This window comes from Psammomys obesus, unplaced genomic scaffold (assembly GCF_907164565.1).
Source record: "Psammomys obesus unplaced genomic scaffold, mPsaObe1.curated_primary_1811, whole genome shotgun sequence".
Classification (NCBI taxonomy): Eukaryota; Metazoa; Chordata; class Mammalia; order Rodentia; family Muridae; genus Psammomys; species Psammomys obesus.
Window position 1 is genome coordinate 18,158,867 of NW_026596125.1, and position 18,636 is coordinate 18,177,502.

Genomic DNA, 18,636 nt, shown 5'->3' on the forward strand with positions numbered 1-18,636 from the left:
CCCTCCACCTCCCCTCCACCTCCCCTCCACCTCCCCTCCACCTCCCCCTCCACCTCCCCTGCACCTCCAGTGCACCTCCCCTCCACCTCCCCTCCACCTCCCCTCCACCTCCCCTCCACCTTCCCTCTACCTCCCCTCCACCTCTCCTAAGCCCGCTGGTCTTGGGTGCCTCCTATTGGCCAACTTAACCAGAAGGTTAAGAGCAAGTTGCTCGGAGCCAGTCTCAGGACAGAGAACAAGGAGGAGGTGGCAGAAACCAGATGTAGGAAGGCAAATGGCGGTTACCCGCTCTCCACTAGGATACACAGTGAGCATATATTTGTCACCTGCTGTGTGCCAGACGCTGTCGTTGGGTGCAGGCAAGCCACATGCTACTCTATGTATCTTGGGGCTGCTATCAAGGCAAGCTCTAAATAAAGAATCATCCGAAACGTGATTATGGATTCTTACTTCAGGCTTCCCCAAGTGGCATTGTGCCAGGTTGGGCTTCGGATACCCCACATCCCGGATCAGGTGATCCATCACTGTCATGGCAAGTGAAATCCATAAGCTGTCTCAGGGCAAGACTTTGACGCCGGGCTTTGACATTAGAGGTGTTACTGACAAGGATCCTTTCCAGAATTCCTTCTGCAAGATAAGGTGGGAAAGGCTACTTCCACAGGGTGTAGGGGAATCTTTAGGAAGTGTTACTGAAATTGCTGGTCAGCAGATCAAAGACAGTATCATGCCAGCTAATAGCTGGGCCTTGGCCATGCTCATATCCAGTCAGGCCTGGAAGCTTCATAAGTATTCAGAGCAGATGGTGGCCACAGCAGTCCATAGAAAGCCATGATACTGGCTGGGCTGTCTTGGCAGCTACACACAGTCTCTGAGTGGCGCCTGCTTCCCTTGCTGTGCAGTGACAAAATCAAAGTGCCACGTCTGTGCTCATCCTGGCCTCTACTCAGAAGTGGACAAGTGACCCCAGGCCAGGACCCACTTCCTTCTGCCCCTCCCTGCCCTCGGTCTGAGGCTCCTGGCTCTGCTTTCTCTCCTGGACACAGAGGCTGGAATCAGGCACCTTGAGCAGAGTGGTGCCCAGTCCCTAGACTGGCTGCCTATCCCCGCAGAGCCTGGGCAAGCAGAGAACAGGAGACGCTGCTAAGGCTAGGAAATGCGGATTAGGCTACTTTCCCACTATTGCCCTGGCTGTAAGGCTCAGTGCTGTCGCCTCCTGAGGGCCTCTGCCCTCGCCTCCACCACTGTGTGAAGTCAGAGGCTCAGCCCACGTGCTGCCAGGGACGCTCTGAAGGTCACGCAGGCGCAAGCAGGCGGCCTTCCACCTGCACACAGCACTCCCGGCTTTCCAGTTTGCCAGATTCAGTGGAGGTGCAAGGCTCACATTTCAAAACTGCTCTGGAATCACATCTTTATGTCTGTAGCTTTAACTTCTGTACTTTTCCTAGTAAATATTTTAATGTCCACACACTCGTATGTGTTTGGATATGAATTGATACCCTACCCCCCTCTTTCATTTCTCTACTATTCCCCCAAGTTTTCCCTTCCAATTTCATGTTCCCCTTCTCTCTCCCTCTTAGTTTAACACCCACTAAGTCGATTTAGTATCTCCAAACATGATTACATAGTTACACACTCAGAATGGCTGTGACAAGATCAGTCAAACACAATCCCATCAAGGAAGGAGGAGGGCTGACTCCTGATGTTCCACCTCTGTACCCAGGAGATGCTGGAAGCTGGTGGTTATTGGGAAAGGGAGGGTGACTTGTACTAATTTAATCTTTGACACAAAGCATTTTTATCTTAACCATTTGGAAGTACCATTTCTCCTTTTGTACTTAGCTTACTCATTCCCGTGATCAAGCCCTGTGTCATTTACCATGGAGATGGGCTGGCGTAACACTACTCCATATCCACCATCTTGTGTCTAATCGACAGCACTGAATTCAGAAGGTTTCTACTGAGGCAGAGAGGGGACTTCAGAGGGGTTGTGTGTGTTGGGACAAGCACTTGCTTTGTGAATGTAGCTAACCTGCTCTGGGACAAAGTCCAGTTCTTCCCAAACCTACCCCACATTGGTGGGAGCATTGGGAACACCATTATGGAAATCGGGTGGGCATCACTGTAAAACCACAAAGTATTCCTGATTTCTCTGTGCTATCTTCAGGACCTGCTCGATGGGGATTCACCCCACCTGCCCAGAAACTTGTAGCTGAGGGGATCCTGGCCTAAGCATGTTCACAGGGGCACGTACACATCAGAACTCGCTGGACTGTAGCTGAGCGCTTCCCTGGAAGTCTGCACCTTTCAGGGCATCTGTGCTGCACACCAGCTCACAAGCACAGCAGGGAAGCACCTGGCCATTCACCCAGGATGGCGTCTTAACTCTGAAGGAAAGAACACACTTCCCCTTCTTATCTCTGGGTCAAAGTACAGCGAGCAGGTGCCCTGAAAGTAGACTAGATTGTTTCTAAACAAGCTGGAACAAGGTCTTCAGTGTGGCTATCTCCTTCCCCACCTTCTGTGCCTTTCCAGCCTCTGTGGGTGCAGGGGGCTGAGGACTGCTGGCCAGCCCCCTCACCAAAAGTGATCAAAGCGTGCATCTTCACAGATGCTTTTTCCACTGGCCAGCAAGGCCTAGGACAAGGACACACACACACACACACACACACACACACACACACACACACACACCACTGGAGTCTGTTAAAAGCATCAGAGGAACGGTGTCATTTGAGATGATGGTGCAGCTTCTTTCTGTTATTTTATAAGCACAGTGTTGGCAACTGAAGCTGTGGGGACCCACCACAGTCACTGTTTTTTTCCCCTGAGTTTCTCTTCATAAACAGCTCTGCTCCACAGGCTGCACCGCTCTATGTGTTTATGATAACTGGGGTTCAGGGCCCTCATGTACAACCCTATCTCCCTTGTCCTGGCACTTACTCAACCAAGTCCGAGAGATAAAACTTGTTTATAAAAGGTCATGGCCAACCCTCTGGTCGAGACTATACATCCCGGTGTAGCCAGTGGGCCACAGCGGCGCTGCAGAGGAGAGAAGCAGGGAAGAGGTGGCTCAGGAGAAGACTCTGAGTCCAAGATCCCAGGGTGGGGAGCCTCAGCCTCAGGCCCGCCCCCTGGGGAGAGCCCCACCTGTGCTGTCCAGGCCGCTCCCCAGCACACGCTAGAATCACGGCCTTGTGTGTCCTGCCCCTGCCGGCCCCATGTCTGTAGGTGTCAGTAGCTATCTGCTTCCACCTGTGCAGATGTTGCTCTGCTGGACCATCAGCCTGCTGCTGGCCACCGTCGGAGGTGAGGATGCTACCCCGTCCCCTAGAGAAAAGGTGGTGACCTGAGCTTCATATCGTGGAGACTGAGACGAGGAAACAGCTGGTGCGCTGTAGAGTTCGTAGGCATTAAGTAGTGAGTACTTGATGTTAAGTAGTGAGTACCTGTGTTAAGTAGTAAGTACTTGTGTTACGAGCCCTGTGGCTTGCACCGGTGGCAGCTTCCTCTGCTGTTTCATCTCGGGTGACTGTGACTTGAATTTGCCTGATAAGGCTGCATAGTAAAATGCCAGCCTAGGACCCTCCGAGTAGAGTCTCTGAGGGACACGCCTGGAAGTGTGTATGTGTTAGATCTGTCCCACACGCCACAGAAGTCCAGGGGACTAACAAGGTGACCCGTCTGGGTGGGGTCCACCGGGAAATCTTCCTGTGACAGACGGCATTACTCCCTCCCGGAACCTCACGCCTGTCCTGTCTGTGGCTCTTCCCAGGGAAAGAGGTTTGCTACGGACAACTCGGATGCTTTTCCAACGAGAAGCCATGGGCGGGGATGATTCAGCGGCCATTGAAGATTCTCCCCTGGCCCCCAGAGCGCATCGGCACCCGCTTCCTCCTGTACACAAACAAAAATCCCAGCAACTACCAGGTGGGTGTGGGCAGGGGCTGTCTGGGTGGCTGACAGAGCCAGGCTGAACCACATTCTGGGGCCACTAAGTGGCCGGCGAGGGCTTAACTGACACTTTGGAGCTGTCCTTCTAATGAGAAGTTCTTGGTTCTGAAGGTGGTAAGCCCTGAGTATCTGAGAAAATATGCAAAAAAAAAAATCTGAAGTTCCCACATCTTACACATTAGTATGTAGGTTTCAGGTCCTTTCTAGAACCCTGTCAGGTCCCCAAAGAGCAAGAGTGACATTTATGAAGAAGCCGGGCGTAAGCCAATCACCTCTCTCAGGCTGTGGAGCAGTCACAAAGTCTTCCCAGGATGCAGTAAGCCAGGAAAGGAGTACAGTTAACTACACAGGATCTGAACATATGCGGTCCCTGGGGTGACTCCTGGGACAGGCCTCTTCCAGGTGCTCAGGTGGCCAAGGATCTTCCACCTTCCCTGTGCCAGGGGTCGACTTAGCTACCAGGAAGACTAAAGGCCCATCTCAGGGTAATGTATTCCCAAACGTATTACTCAAATTAATGGACTACAAAGAAAATCCATAAACAGGCCAGGCTGTGCACCTCTAGTAGTGTTAGCTGGAAACAGTCACGAGAGTGTGAAAAAGAGAAAATGTGAAGCATAGTATTAAATACGCTAGTTTTAAAATCCCAATAAAGATTGACCTAAAGCCTCTGTAACTAAGCAGTGATGAGTACAAATGACACCTTGAGGTATTTACAGCGACAACCACAGGGCAGGAAAATGTCTGTGACTCTCACTGAGGCACTGAAACCAGAGCTATTCCTGATCCCTCTGTAGGTTGTTGCCTGGACCCGTGCTCAGCAGAAATAGTAGATCTGGGTTCAAGGATCCCGAAAACAGGAAGTAGTACGTGAGTGCTTTCTGGATTCTGGAGACTCTGCTGCAGGGTTCTGGGCCTGGATCTCCGTTGGTCCCGCTGCCACAGGCTTAAGATAGCCGGGCCAGCATTCCAATCCGTCTGGTCTAATTAAACCAGGTGATCTCTGCCGCTGACCCAGCCACCATCGAGGCCTCCAACTTCCAACTGGACCGAAGGACGCGCTTCATCATCCATGGCTTCATAGACCAGGGGGAGGATGGCTGGAAGCTGGACATGTGCAAGGTGGCCACCCTCCCTCTCACCAAATCCCACACCCGGCGCCCCCACGCGGGAAGTGTGCCTGGAAGAGGGGGATCCCTCCTGATCGAGGAAGGCCTGCTTCTCAGGCCTCCGACTCGCTCTCCCCTCCCGCCGCTGCCAGCCAGCAAGGGTGAGGGGACTCCACACACTACTTGACACTTTGTCTCTGGCTCGTGTGCAACATTAAAACAAACATGTCGTGACTGTTCTGTGGTGGACATGCTCAGTACCCGTGCTGGAGCCACAGCTGTGAGCGGGTCTGGAGCATTTGAAACGCACTAGAGCACCCGATGACAGGAATGTGAGCTTTACAGCCTAGAGATTTGTGTGGACCTGGCTCTGAGCGGGCCCCGAGACTGGGAACACTGGGAACACGGCCCTCGGGCCTCGGTTTCCCTGTCTGTTAAGATGAGCACTCCCAGTGCACACTCTACCTCAAAGGTCGACTGCGACAGGCAGGAGGGAAGGGCCTGGGCGTGAGGGGTGAACTCTGTCTCTGAGGTTAAACCTGGCCTGTTGATGGAGTTTGTTCCCTCTCTCTCGTTCTCTCGCCTAGACAATGTTTAAAGTGGAGAAAGTGAACTGCATCTGCGTTGATTGGAGGCACGGGTCCAGGACTGAATACACCCAAGCCGCCTACAACACTCGGGTCGTGGGCGCTGAGATTGCCTTCTTGGTGCAAGTGCTGTGGGTAATGGCCGGCAGGGGCCTCAGAGAGGCGCGGAGTTGGAGAACGCAGAAATAGAGACTGCAGGGTTAGGGAGGGGGCGGAGTCAGGGAGAGGGGCGGAGCCAGGGGAGAGGCGGAGTCAGGGAGAGGGGCGGAGCCAGGGAGAGGGGCGGAGCCAGGGAGAAAGGCAGGTTAGGGATGGGGCGGAGTTAGGGAGAAAGGCGGAGCCAGGGAGAGGGGCGGAGCCAGGGAGAGGGACGGGTTAGAGAGGGGGCGGAGCCAGGGAGAGGGGCGGAGCCAAGGAGAAAGGCAGGTTAGGGATGGGGCGGAGTCAGGGAGAGGGGCAGAGCCAAGGAGAAAGGCTGGTTAGGGATGGGGCGGAGTTAGGGAGAGGGGCGGAGTCAGGGAGAGGGGCGGAGCCAGGGAGAGAGGCGGAGCCAGGGAGGGGGCGGGGCCAGGGAGAGGGGCAGGTTAGGGATGGGGCGGAGTTAGGGAGAGGGGCGGGGCCAGGTAGTCCGCTTCGGCATTAGAGAGAGGCACAGTTGGACAGGCGGGAAGGTCCACTCTGACATAGAGAGGTTCTAGGGACCAAGGGCAGTTCTCAAGTCCTCCTGAGGTGAAGCAACCGCCTTCCTCCTCGCTGATTGTCCACAACGTCGCAGCTGTGGGCCCGGGAGCCTTAGTTTCCCCGTTTGACAGAAGCTAGACAATGTTTAAAGTGGAGAAAGTGAACTGCAAGCTGTTCGGAGAACTGAGGACAGGCGCCACAGTTCTCTCTGTGGAGGACAGCGTCGGGCCCCACCCCTTACCTTATGGGGTAGGGATGGGGGAGGACTTACTCTTGCCTCCCTTTCTTCCCCGCTGTAAGTTCTGGGGTGTCCGAGGCGTCCCTCTCACCACCAGCCAGTCCCTACAGCCAGGCAGAGGCCTCCCCCGTGACACCAGGTGGCGGCAGCGGCAGCGAGGTGGCCTGCAGTTAAGCGTGGCGGCCACTGGCCAGCACTGTTGCTTCACGCAAGAGCAGGGCCCTGCTTCCCTGGAGTATCGCCTGGGCTGTTCCCAACCCCAGGTTCCTTTCCTGCTCCGTCCAGCCTGTCCTCTTTCCACAGACAGAGCTGGGGTACAGCCCAGAGAACGTGCACCTCATCGGCCACAGCCTGGGCGCGCACGTGGCCGGGGAGGCAGGCCGGAGGCTGGAGGGCCACGTGGGCAGGATCACAGGTAGGAGGCCTGAGAGCAGTCTGTGGTCGAGGTCCAAGGCGGGGAGGTCTCCGCCGTGCCTGTCCCGCAGCAGAGGGCACCCCTCCTGCTTCTTCTGATTTTAGGTGATATCTTGACTCAGAAGAATTGTCTTGTTAATGCCTATTAGAAAACGCATAGTTGTAGATAAGAAAAATATGTTTGTAAGACGAGAAAAAAATATAACCAGGTTCAGGCTCATGAAACTAACGTCCCAGACATCACTGCTGGGACAAAGTTATTTTTGTTTGTTTGTCTCTCTCTGGATGAGGGCAGAGGAGCAGATGTCCCACCTTCCTCTGTCTGCTTCTCCTTGAAGATGGTGGGCACAGCCTCTGCTCTGGAAGACCAGACCAGCCCAGAATGTAGGAAACTAAGTAGACAAAATCCAAAGCAGAATTTATGAACACAAAGTAATGTGGTGGCTAGGATAGCCTGAAAAGGGAGAAACAAAGTTTCCAGGAGAAGGCTGGGTTTGCACTGGGGCTTAGGGAAGGAGATAAGGGAGAATGTGTTGAAGGGTCAGAAGGGAACAGCAGAGATTCGAAAAGGGTCTCTGGGACCGGGGCGCAGCTGAGCTGGGTCATGGAGCTTGTTGTCTCTGTGTGAGGGAATAGGGAAGGGGCGATGAGAGGTGCACATGCTGCCCGCAGATCCTCCCTGGGGAGGACTCCAGGGGCCCCTCACTTCTTCCCTGGCTTCTTTCTCTCAAGCCGGCCAGGAGCCGCAGCCCTCAGAACCTAACTGCCAGGCTATACCAGTCTCCACCCAGCAGTCCTCACCTCTGTCTCTGCTTCCATACTTGGGCCTTGTCTTCCTTGGGCTGTAATTGCTCTCCCTCTGTTCTACCTTCCAGGGCTGGACCCCGCTGAGCCCTGTTTCCAAGGCCTGCCTGAGCTGGTTCGGCTGGACCCTTCAGACGCCATGTTTGTGGATGTGATCCACACAGACAGTGCTCCCATAGTTCCCTACCTCGGTGAGTCCTTTGCCCCCAGCTCCTCATGACCTGTGACACCCCAGACACAGCTGTAGAGGGGCCGCTACTACGGTTAACCACCGAGCACCTTAGCGCCCCACCAAAGACAACCAGCCACAAAGGATTGTCCAGCGCGATGGCGCTGGTTCCGTGGGATCCCCACCAGGAGCCAAGCATTCCGTAGCCCAGGGAGGCTCTGACTCACCCCTCTGGATCCAAAATATTACATGTTCTCCCTGGACCTGACTGAGTTTTTATACTGAATTCGTTATTTTTTTTTTTAATTGCCAAAGCTTTGATTACACCTTGTTTTGTTGGAACTATGTCCTTGTGTTTAATTCGTCTAAACTCAGCACTCCTTTTTCAGTACTGTGTCAGAGAACCACTCGGGAAACACGCAAACACAGGGTGTGTGTTGATGATAATGACAAGGATAACAGTGGAGGCGGCGTTTATCGGCTACTTGCCGAGTGCTGCACTCAGCATTTTGCACATAAGCTTATTGCAACACCCTAAAGGGGAAACTCTCACCACCGCACAGCTGCAGAGACCCACTGAGACTGAGCACCTCCGTGAGCTCATGGCGTTGGTCAGTGGAGCCGGGCTTTGATCACAGCCCTGTGCACCTCAAACTCTAAAGCTCCCCCCATATGCCTACCCCTCCCCAAGTAACCTCTGTGGTCTCACTGTAGCAACACAGTCTAGAAATGTAGCTCAGTTTCAAAGAATTTCTGTCATATGCTCACCACATACAAATTTTAAAAACCGCAGAGTAGGGGTTTGCTTGGTGGTGAAAGGCACATCCTGTCCTTGAGAGGACCTGAATCTAGCTCCTAGCAGCCGTGCTGGGCAGCTCACAGTTCTCCAATTCTGCCTGCAGGGAGCAGATGCCTCTGGCTTCTGAGGACACCTGCACTCGTGCTTGTGTGTCACACACACACACACACACACACACACACACACACACACACACACTCAACATACACATAATTTAAAAAATATATAATGCAGAAACCAAAACTGGAAAGAAAAAAGTAATACAAATGACAAAATGATATTATTTTTCCATGGACAGGCCTTCTGGTGCCTTACGGTCTTGGATGTACAGCAGTGTCCAGGGTCTCCCCAAGACAGACAGAGAAAGGCACCCACGCTCAGGGCCACCTGTGTGCCCTTCCTGCTTGCCCTGCCAGCTGCCCGTCTCTTCGAACTGTCTGCATAGAGGGCGGGTGTGGCTGAGGGGGAGTTTCGGAGGGCTTGTGTTCCTGTCTGAATAAACTGAACGCCTCAGTGGGCCCAGGATGTAACTTTGGGATCATAGTCACCCCTGCTTATTTTGCTTCAAATGTTTCAGGTTTTGGGATGAGCCAAAAGGTAGGCCATCTGGACTTCTTTCCAAATGGAGGGAAGGAAATGCCAGGATGTCAGAAAAACATACTTTCCACCATTGTTGATATAAACGGAATATGGGAAGGTACGTACAGAAAGAATTGAGGTGGTAACTGCCAAATTTGTGGTAAAGGCAGAACGGATGAGTCTGGCCGCCACAGCTATGAGCTTGCTGCCTTTTGCCATAGGCTTGTTCTGAGCCAGGTACTACCCAACACAAGACACTTTATCAGGCCCAACATCATATATGCACCTGATGTGCCTGGAAAGCCACGTACTCTGTCCAAGGCTACGATACGCATAAACCTCGCTTCTCACTGAAGGGCTCTGAGCCCCATTTGTCAGGAGGCCAGGTTAGGGGCTGGATGGGCACTGTGGCAAACACCCAGCTCTCACTAGTGACAAAGAGCTTTTGCCCTCTTGGCCCCTTACCAGGTGACTCGTTGGGGGCCTGGCTGTTCTCCCCTAAGGAAGCCCGAGTTGTGATAACAGCTTTCCCTCCCAGAGGTGACAGGCAGGCGCACACAATAGCTGAGCCCAGGTTTAATTAAGGAGTCAATTTAGAGTGAAGCAGCCCATGAGCACCGCAGTGTGCTTCTATTGTATGCTGCGTAAGTCACGCAGGCGCTGGGCACAGGCAACAATTGAACATGCTTTCTGCTCTCTTGTGGGGTCCCTGAGCAGCAATTTTGGATGAAAGAAACAATTAAGTTTAAAGCAGGTTCTGTTGTCTGCTGCGGGGTACTGGTGTGAGCACTCTGAACCAGATGGGGGGCTGTGAGCACAGCGGGCAGGACCAGGAGCCGAGTGAACAGAGCTGCCCACCCGTAGAGGGGAGAGGTCCTTATGGAGGCCTCCGGGGGAAGTTATGTCAAGGAACTAAGATGAGAAATGACTCGCCCGAAAGTCACCTTTGGGTTAAAGCAGAAGGCGGGCGCTGGACTCAGCCGTGCTCGGCCCAGCACAGAGGAGTTGTTATTAGCCTTAGCAGCGGGGCCCAAGAAAGGTTGGCCTCAGGAAAGCCGTGCGCCCCGGCTGCTGAGCTGGGAATAAGTCAACATGTGCTCGGCGTAGAGACAGCTGTGGCAGACCTAACAGTGTGGACCACGGTGGCTGACCCCAAGGGCACAGAGCCAGGGAATGCCGAGTGCCTGTGACCAGTCTAGTCTAGCTCTCTTCTGCACGCACAGCAGCGTGCCGTGCGCTGCTACACTTTAAAAGCTGTTTAAAGTTAATTGCTCTATTCCCTTTTTCCACGAGGGTGCAGGCTTGTCTGTGTCTGTTTCTCTTTCTGTGTATCTGTCTGTCTCTTTCTCCCTGCCCACCCTTCAGCCCTTTCCTGTATGTTACACGTATGTTACATGCATTCAGCAGGTGTCCTTGCAAGGACTTGCTACTCCTCAGCAGTTCTCTGCTCCAGAGTCCTGTGTGTGGAGGCTGCTCCTTGCTCACTCAGAAGACCTGACTTCTGAAGGTGAAGGCCCTTTCTCACGCCTGTGGCCTTGGGTTTCTCAGGGACTCGCGACTTTGCAGCCTGCAACCACCTGCGGAGCTACAAGTACTATGCCAGCAGCATCCTCAACCCCGATGGCTTTCTGGGGTACCCCTGCAGCTCCTACGAGAAGTTCCAGCAGGTAGGTCACTCCAGGGCCTCACCAAAAAGCGCCTGGTGGCCCTGCTGGCTGTGTGTGTCTCTATGACACAGAGCACAGTAAGAAGATGAATGCACTCTGCAGGCATGAATGGGCGTGGGCACATGCAGGGCTAGCCAGGGCTGCTTTCCTCCAGCAGCCAAGTGCCCCGGCCTGGAGACCACCGTGCTGCCTGCTCGGGGCCTCCCCAGGGCTCCAGCGTTTCCTTAAGACAATTCCCAGTTTGCAAGAAAGTTGAAAAGAGGAGCGTGAAAGTACCTGTTTCAGCTCTCACTTACACATACCAACGCTAACATTTCACACACAAGCATGTATACGTGCTTTCTACCTTACGTGTGTGAAAGCGAATCAGAGACATTAGGGCACTGTACTCACAGGCCCTTCACTCCAAGAAGAGATCACCCTCCTACAAAGGACACATAAGAAATTTATCTCTTACACACTAGCATTTTAAACGCAGAGCTATGGTCAAAACTCCACTTACCTAAAGCTTGTTAGAACATGGCTGGCCTGCCACTGTCCCTACCTAACTTCCTGTTTCTCACATCTTTTCCCTATTCCTCCCTTTTGTTTCCCTTACACCCCCTTTCTCTCTTCCTTTCTCCGTCTGTCTTTTTTCCTTCCTGTCTCTCCTTCCCTTCATTTCTCCTTCCCTCCTCCTTCTCCTTCCCTTCATTTCTCCTTCCCTCCTCCCTCTCCTTCCCTCCTCTGTCTCTCCTTCTCTCCTCCCTCCATCTCCTTTTCCCTCCTCCCTCCATCTCTCCTTTCTTCCTCCCTCTTTCTCTCTTTTCTTCCTCCTTCCATCTCTCTCTCCCTCCTCCCTGCCTCTCCTTTCATCCTCCATCTCTCCTTCCCTCTCTCCTCTGCCCTCACTTTCTGCATTTCATTTATTGTGGTGCTTCTTTCCTCTCTAATCTGGAGCTGTTCAACATTTCTCTTGGTCTTCTAGGGCACAGATAGTTCTGTGGAGTCCAGATAGGTTGTTTGGTAGAACACCCCATGCTCTGAAGCTGTTCCTTTCTTTCTGATTTGGTGGTAGATACAGGGCCCTTCCAGGAGGGTCAGGACCAAGAACATTCATTCACAGTGCTTCCCCTAGCATTCATTGAGGAAGTGGATTACTCAGTTTAGGCCATGTCTGCTACATGTTATAAAAGCTCTAAGCTGGGCATTGTGGCGCACAGCTTTAATCCTGGGACCCAGGGAGGCAGAGGCAGGGGGATCACTGTGAGGTCAAGGCTAGCCTGGTCTACAAATCGAGTCTAGGACAACAAAGGCTACACAGAGAGACCTTGTCCCCCTCACCTCCTAGAAAAGGACTAACTAGTTCCAAATAACCTTTTAGGGGACTCTGTTTTCAGCAGTAACCTCAGCAAAAATTTGAGGTTTTGCTGTTGCTCTTCACCTCAATCACTTATTACATCAAGAATTGCAAAGCTCTCAAGTGTGAAAATATCTTTGTCAAGGAAAATGTAATTAAATTTATCTTTTCAAAACTAACCTTGGCCCTGACATCCTGCCATGTTGAAAGGAACTCGTATCTGAGCATCATGGTCTGTGGCCTGAGTGGTCTCACCTGCTAGTCAGGGACTGGCAAGCACTTGGCCTCCAACATCTGTCTTTGCAAACCACGTATTTAGGATGAGGTACAAGGTCAGAGAGCAAAGGGCTGTGATGTCCTGCTAGAAAGTGCTTGCCTGATTAGAAGGCAATTAGAAGTGAATGAGCAGCCATCTAAGGGTGCTGGGTGGGATCAAGCAGGTGCGAGAATCATTCACAGTAGGTGCAAGTGATTAAGAATCCTCATTTCCCTCCATCCCCCCTTCCCTTCCCTCCTTCCCTTCCTCCCTTGTTTTGGTTTGGTTTTTGTTTGAGACAGAGTCTCCCTATTTGCTCTGGCTGTCCTAGAACTCACTATGCAGACCGGGCTGGCCTCTCATTCAGTGTTCCCTCTGCAGTGCCGGGATTAAAGCCATGTACCACCATGCCCAGCCTAGATCTTCAGTTTTCTCTTTTGAGATAACTTGCTGTCTTTCTGATGACTTCTTCCGAGAGGCATTGTCTTCCAGTCCCTTTCCAATCTATCTTACCGTTTCTTACATGAGTTGCCTCCCAACTGTAAGTTTTCAGGGCACACTGCTGGGTGTTCTGCATGGTCAAGAATGATCCGATGTACAATTCTGAGAGTGAAGGCATGGTCCCTGGGCCCAAGCGTCCGCAGATAAGTGAATGCATGCAACCAAGAGGATGGATAAAGTAGAAAGATAGGTAGAAATAAAAATAGACAACAGATAAAGATCAATAGACCTGTAGAAAAATGATAGGCAGGCAGGAAGGAAGGGAGACAGGGACTGAAAAAGGAAGAGAGAAAGGGGGTGTGTAAGGGAAAAAAGAAGGGAGGAATAGGGAAAGGATGTGAGAAACAAAGGAAGTTAGGGAGGGACAGCGGCAGGCCAGCCATGTTCTAGCAAGCTTTAGGTAAGTGGAGTTTGACAGGGATGGAGGAAGTGACCAGGGCAAGGTTTCCTGCTAACATATGACCTCTTTCCACTAGGATGACTGCTTCCCTTGTCCAGAAGAAGGGTGCCCCAAAATGGGGCACTATGCTGATCAGTTTGAGGGGAAAACCGCTGGTGTGGAACAAACCTTTTTTCTGAACACAGGAGATAGTGGCAACTTTACTCGTAAGTTTCCATTTACTTAAAAAGTTCTTAAATAGCCTTAAAAGGCACACGCCTCTGCTAGTGAAACCCCTGAGTGTTAACGGCCAAAAACACAGCAGCCACCGGCACATGCGGTGGTGTAAGCGTGGGAGCACAGCACTGGCCGTCCTTGCACCTGTAACGCCTACAAAACTTAAAGAGTGAGTGGCTGGGTCACATGTCCACCTCACGACAGGGAAGACGTGATAACGATAACGCAAAAAGAGGGCAACAGAGGCAGTGTGGCTATAAATCAGAAAATCACAGGTAATTGCCTCTGACATGAACGCACACACACCCCCAATTGTGCACACAGACACACTCACGCATACACACAGTCACACAAACACATGCACTCACACTCAGACACACATACACACTCACAGCCACAGACACTCACACTTTGTTATACACACACAATGACACCCATACACACAGACATCCTCACACAGATAGTCACTCACACATACACAGGCAGTCCACACACACACACACACACACACACACACTAGCACTATGCACACAAATGCATGCAGGAATATACACACAATATTGTCATGTATATCATTTTGCCCAAGTTCTTATTAAAAAACACAAGTTATTAAAAGCATTAAGATTAATTTGTCACAAATAAATAAAACTTATTGAAAATAAACCTTTTTCATACCAGCTTTAAATTAAAATGATTATATGAAGACCTACATTATTTCATGCAATCCTGTGTTTATCATAAAAGGAAGAGCATTAGCATCTGTAAGTCTTGACATTATGTCCTTTTGACCCAGTCACTCTGTTTCTCAGAAACACAAATGTGCTCAAAGGCTCTTACTCACAGGATTGCTTTTACACAGAAGATTGAGGAGAAAATCTGTCGACCCATTGGAAAAGAAGGATAATTAAATAAATACCACAAATAGCAAAGCAACTGCAGACTTTGAGGCAGCTGCAGCCGTCACGGCTGATGCTTTGTAAACACTCCTGCAGCCGTCACGGCTGGTGCTTTGTAAACACTCCTGCCCCTCAGGGTCGGGAGGCTGAAGTGCGGGCAGCGCGGGACATGGCGAGGCTCTGCTGCACACACTCATCGGCCTTTTGCACTTGCCTCATAGCACAGAGGGCTACAGAGGCCTCCGGAGCCCTTCGCGGTCTCATCCAGCAGGGCTCTCGCTCCTGACCTGCTTTACCGTCCTCCTCTGAAGCTGTCACTCCAGCACGCCCAGTTAGGGCTTCCATTGCTGCGATGAAACACCATGACCTAAGCAAGCTGGGGAGGAACGGACTTATTTGGCTTACACTTCCCACATCAAAGTCCATCACTGAAGAAATCCCGGACAGGAACCCAGGCAGGGCAGGAACCTGGAGCAGGAGCAGAGGCCATGGAGGGTGCTGCTCACTGGCTTCCCCCCTGGCTTGCTCAGCTTCTTACAGAACCCAGGAGACCAGCCCAGGGCTGGCTCTACCTGCAGTGGCTGGGCCTCCCCGCCAGTCAGCCAGTCAGTGATTGAGAAAGTGCCTCACAGCCAGATCTTCAGGAAGCACTTTCTCCGCTGAGGTTCCCTCCTTACGGGTAACTCCAGCTTGTGCCAAGTTGACAAAAACTGACCCCTCGTCAGCCTGACCACAAACACTTCACTGTTAAGCCATACCCTTTCCTTTCCTGTTCTTCACCAAGTCACACATTAGTATCAACATTACAATGTAAATATTCCAAAATTTAAAAGTCCCACAATCTTGAAACTGAAACACTTAAAATTTCAGTCTCTTTAGGACAGCCAGTCTCTTTTAAAAATCTAAAGTCTTTTAAAATTAAAAGTCTCTCAACTCTCAAGTGTGGGCCCCTAGAAGAAAAAAAATAAGTTAAATACTTTCTCAGTACAAGAGGGGGAAACCAGGGCGCAGCCACAACCTGAACAAAGCAAAACCAAACTCCAACAGTATGAAAACTCAATGTCCAGTTGTCTGGGATCCACTCACAGTTTTGGGGGCGCCTCCAGGCTTGGGTCACTTGTCTGTCCTCTGCAGCACACAGCTTGTTTCTGAGCTCGGTGTGGCTCACCCCGGTCACTGCTGTTCTTAGCAGCCATCCCATGGTGCTGCCGTCTCCTGCAGCATGCTCCCTTCTTTGTCTTGGTGCAAAGCCTCAACTTGCTCCCTTTAATCCTGGGGCTTCCACTGCGACTCCAGCTGCACCTTCACCAATGGCCTCTCCTGACCTCTCCTGGTGCCAAGCCTCAGCTGCTTTCCATGATGCCATCATGCTTTCAGAATCAGGACCATCTGGGTGGCTCTTCCACTAACAAGTAGGCTGCCAGCACAACGGACAAACTTGTGTTCAAACTGGCTTAGAGGAAACCCTTCCCAGAATATTTCTCCTCAGTGATGCTGTTCTCTCTCTCTCTCTCTCTCTCTCTCTCTCTCTCTCTCTCTCTGTGTTTCTTGAGACAGGAGAAGAGAGGGACAGGGTTTCTTTTTGTGTCCTTGGCTGTCATGGAACTAGGTCTGTAGACCAGGATGGCCTCACAGTCATGGAGATCCACCTGTCTCTGCCTCCCAATGCTGGGATTAAAGATCTGTACACCACCGCCAGGCTTGTCTCCATCATCACTGATTTCTCAGCACCAGCTGACCAGCATCGAGTATTCTGGTAATCAAAGATTCTACTTCAGCAATTCTAGGCTCTTTGTTACTCACAATTGATAATTCAGCCCCAGCTAACCAGAGTCTCACCTCAAGATAGGAAATAGACTCATTAAGGGGCTCCAGACTTCCCTCTTCACAAGCCTGGCCTCCTGGGTCTGGCTGTTCTCAACCTTCTTGTGTTTAAAGCTCCTACAGAACAGTTCAACATTCAATGTCTCTTTCTAACCCAAATTTCTAAAGTCCTTCCACAATCCTCCCAAACACATGGTCAGGTCTGCGACAGCAATACCCCATGATTCTGGCATCAATTTCTGTCCTGGTCAGGGTTTCTAATGCTAAAATGTAACACCATGACCAAAAGCAATTTAAAGAGAAAAGGTTTATTTGGCTTACACTTCCATATCATAGTCCATCATCGAAGAAAGCCAGAACAGGAACTCAAACAGGGGAGGAACCTGGAGGCAGGAGCTGAGGCAGAGGCCATGGAGGGTGCTGCTTTCTATCTTGCTCTCCATGGCTTGCTCAGCCGCTTCTTACAGAACCCGGACACCGGCCCAGGGGTGGCCCCACCCACAGTGGGCTGGGCCCTCCTTCATCACTAATTAAGAAAACGTTCTACATGCTTGCCTACAGCCCAATTTTATGGAGGCATTTTTCCATTGAGGTTCCTTTAATATATATATTATCATTTACTACAATTTATTCAAGTTGTATCCTGCTGTAGTCCCCTCCCTCGTCTCCTCCCAATCCCCTCCTCCCTCCCTCTTCTCCCCCTATGCCCTTTCCCAAGTCCACTGATAGGGGAGGTCCTTCTCGCCTTCTCTCTGACCCTAGCCTATGGACTGGTTGCATTGTCTTCCTCTGTGGCCTGGCAAGGCTGCTCCCCACTCAGGGGGAGGTGATCAGAGAGCCAGCCACTGAGTTCATGCCAGAGAAAGCCCCTGCTCCCTTTATTAGGAACCCCACTTGGAGACTGACTCTATGTGCTATATCTGAGCAGGGGTTTTAGGTCCTCTCCATGCACTGTCCTTGGTTGGGGTATCAATCTCTTCAGGGCCCCCACGGCTCAGTTTTTTTTAGCTTTGTTGGTTTCCTTTTGGAGTGCCTGTTCCCTCCAGTCTTTCATCTCCCATTCCTTTGTAAGATTCCCTGCACTCTGCCCAAAGTTTGGCTATGAGTCTCAGCCTCTGCTTTGATACCTCAATAAGTAGAGTCTTTCAGAGGCCTTCTGTGGTAGACTCCTGTCCTGTTCCCTGTCCTCTCCCATTTCCAATGTCTATCCCGTTTGCCTTTCTGAATGAGCATCTTCCCTAGGGTCTTCCTTGTTGTTTAGTGTCTTTAGGAGTATAGATTTTAGTATGTTTATTCTATATTCTGTGTCTAATATCCACCTATGAGGGGGTATATATCATGTGTGTCTTTCTGCTTCTGGGTTACCTCACTCAAGATGATCTTTTCTAGGTCCCACTATTTGCCTGCAGATGTCATGATTTCTTTAAGAGAACTCTAGCTTGTGTCATGTTGACGTAACACTAGCCATCACCAACAGTTAGACTTCAACCTACAAATTAGGGTGGAGGAGGGGGCAGTCTGCTGTATGTGCCAGGGACATGTGCAGCAATGGGCTGCCCTTCATCCACCAGGCAGACACTGTGTTGTCCTCCGCGGTCACATTTTCTGTCCCCTCAGTCCCCTCACCTTGCCCAGAATCTGAAGCCATGAGTCAACTCCATGGAAGAACGTAGTCACATCCCCTCACTCTTACTGTGGGGGCATCAATCTCAGGAAATAGCTTCCAGTCCAGTCATGTTTTCAACAAGATATGTTTGTTGAAATTGTATACTTCTTGGCACAGGTTGGCGATACAAAGTGTCTGTCACCCTGTCTGGACCAAAGAAACGGAGTGGGTACATCCTGGTTGCTCTGTACGGAAGTAATGGAAACTCAAAACAATATGAAATTTTCAGGTAAGTTCGTAGTAAATGCAATGGCTAAACTTTCCATAAGAGGTGACTCCTAGACCTTGGACATCCACACTTTACAAATTTAGGCACTTACTCAGCAGAACCAGAGTCCCAGGCTGTCGGAGCTGGGAGGAAATTGCCACATCTAATCCAGTCGCCCATTTCATATATGAGAAGAGTGAGGCCCATGAGAGAGAGAGAGCTCCTTGTTTAAAATGGGTCACATGCTGGCTGCTTTGGTTAGTCACAGGCCTCCAGTGTGTGTGTGTGTGTGTGTGTGATATGGTATGTGTACGGATATTGTGTGAATGTGT

The 18,636-nt window shown here is 51.3% G+C and overlaps 1 protein-coding gene across 1 annotated transcript in view; it reads left to right on the forward strand.

Annotated features, from left to right (window-relative positions):
- The first annotated feature begins 3,004 nt into the window (after positions 1 to 3,004).
- The window catches only part of LOC129665174 (pancreatic lipase-related protein 2), an 18,284-nt gene continuing 2,652 nt past the window's right edge, over positions 3,005 to 18,636 (forward strand). The window contains exons 1-10 of the mRNA XM_055591731.1: positions 3,005 to 3,306; positions 3,773 to 3,927; positions 4,948 to 5,073; positions 5,648 to 5,782; positions 6,870 to 6,981; positions 7,856 to 7,975; positions 9,330 to 9,449; positions 10,880 to 10,998; positions 13,571 to 13,700; positions 18,214 to 18,325. Coding sequence (XP_055447706.1) covers positions 3,219 to 3,306; positions 3,773 to 3,927; positions 4,948 to 5,073; positions 5,648 to 5,782; positions 6,870 to 6,981; positions 7,856 to 7,975; positions 9,330 to 9,449; positions 10,880 to 10,998; positions 13,571 to 13,700; positions 18,214 to 18,325 — 1,217 coding nt within the window. The 5' untranslated portion in view covers positions 3,005 to 3,218. The remainder of the gene's footprint in view (positions 3,307 to 3,772; positions 3,928 to 4,947; positions 5,074 to 5,647; positions 5,783 to 6,869; positions 6,982 to 7,855; positions 7,976 to 9,329; positions 9,450 to 10,879; positions 10,999 to 13,570; positions 13,701 to 18,213; positions 18,326 to 18,636) is intronic.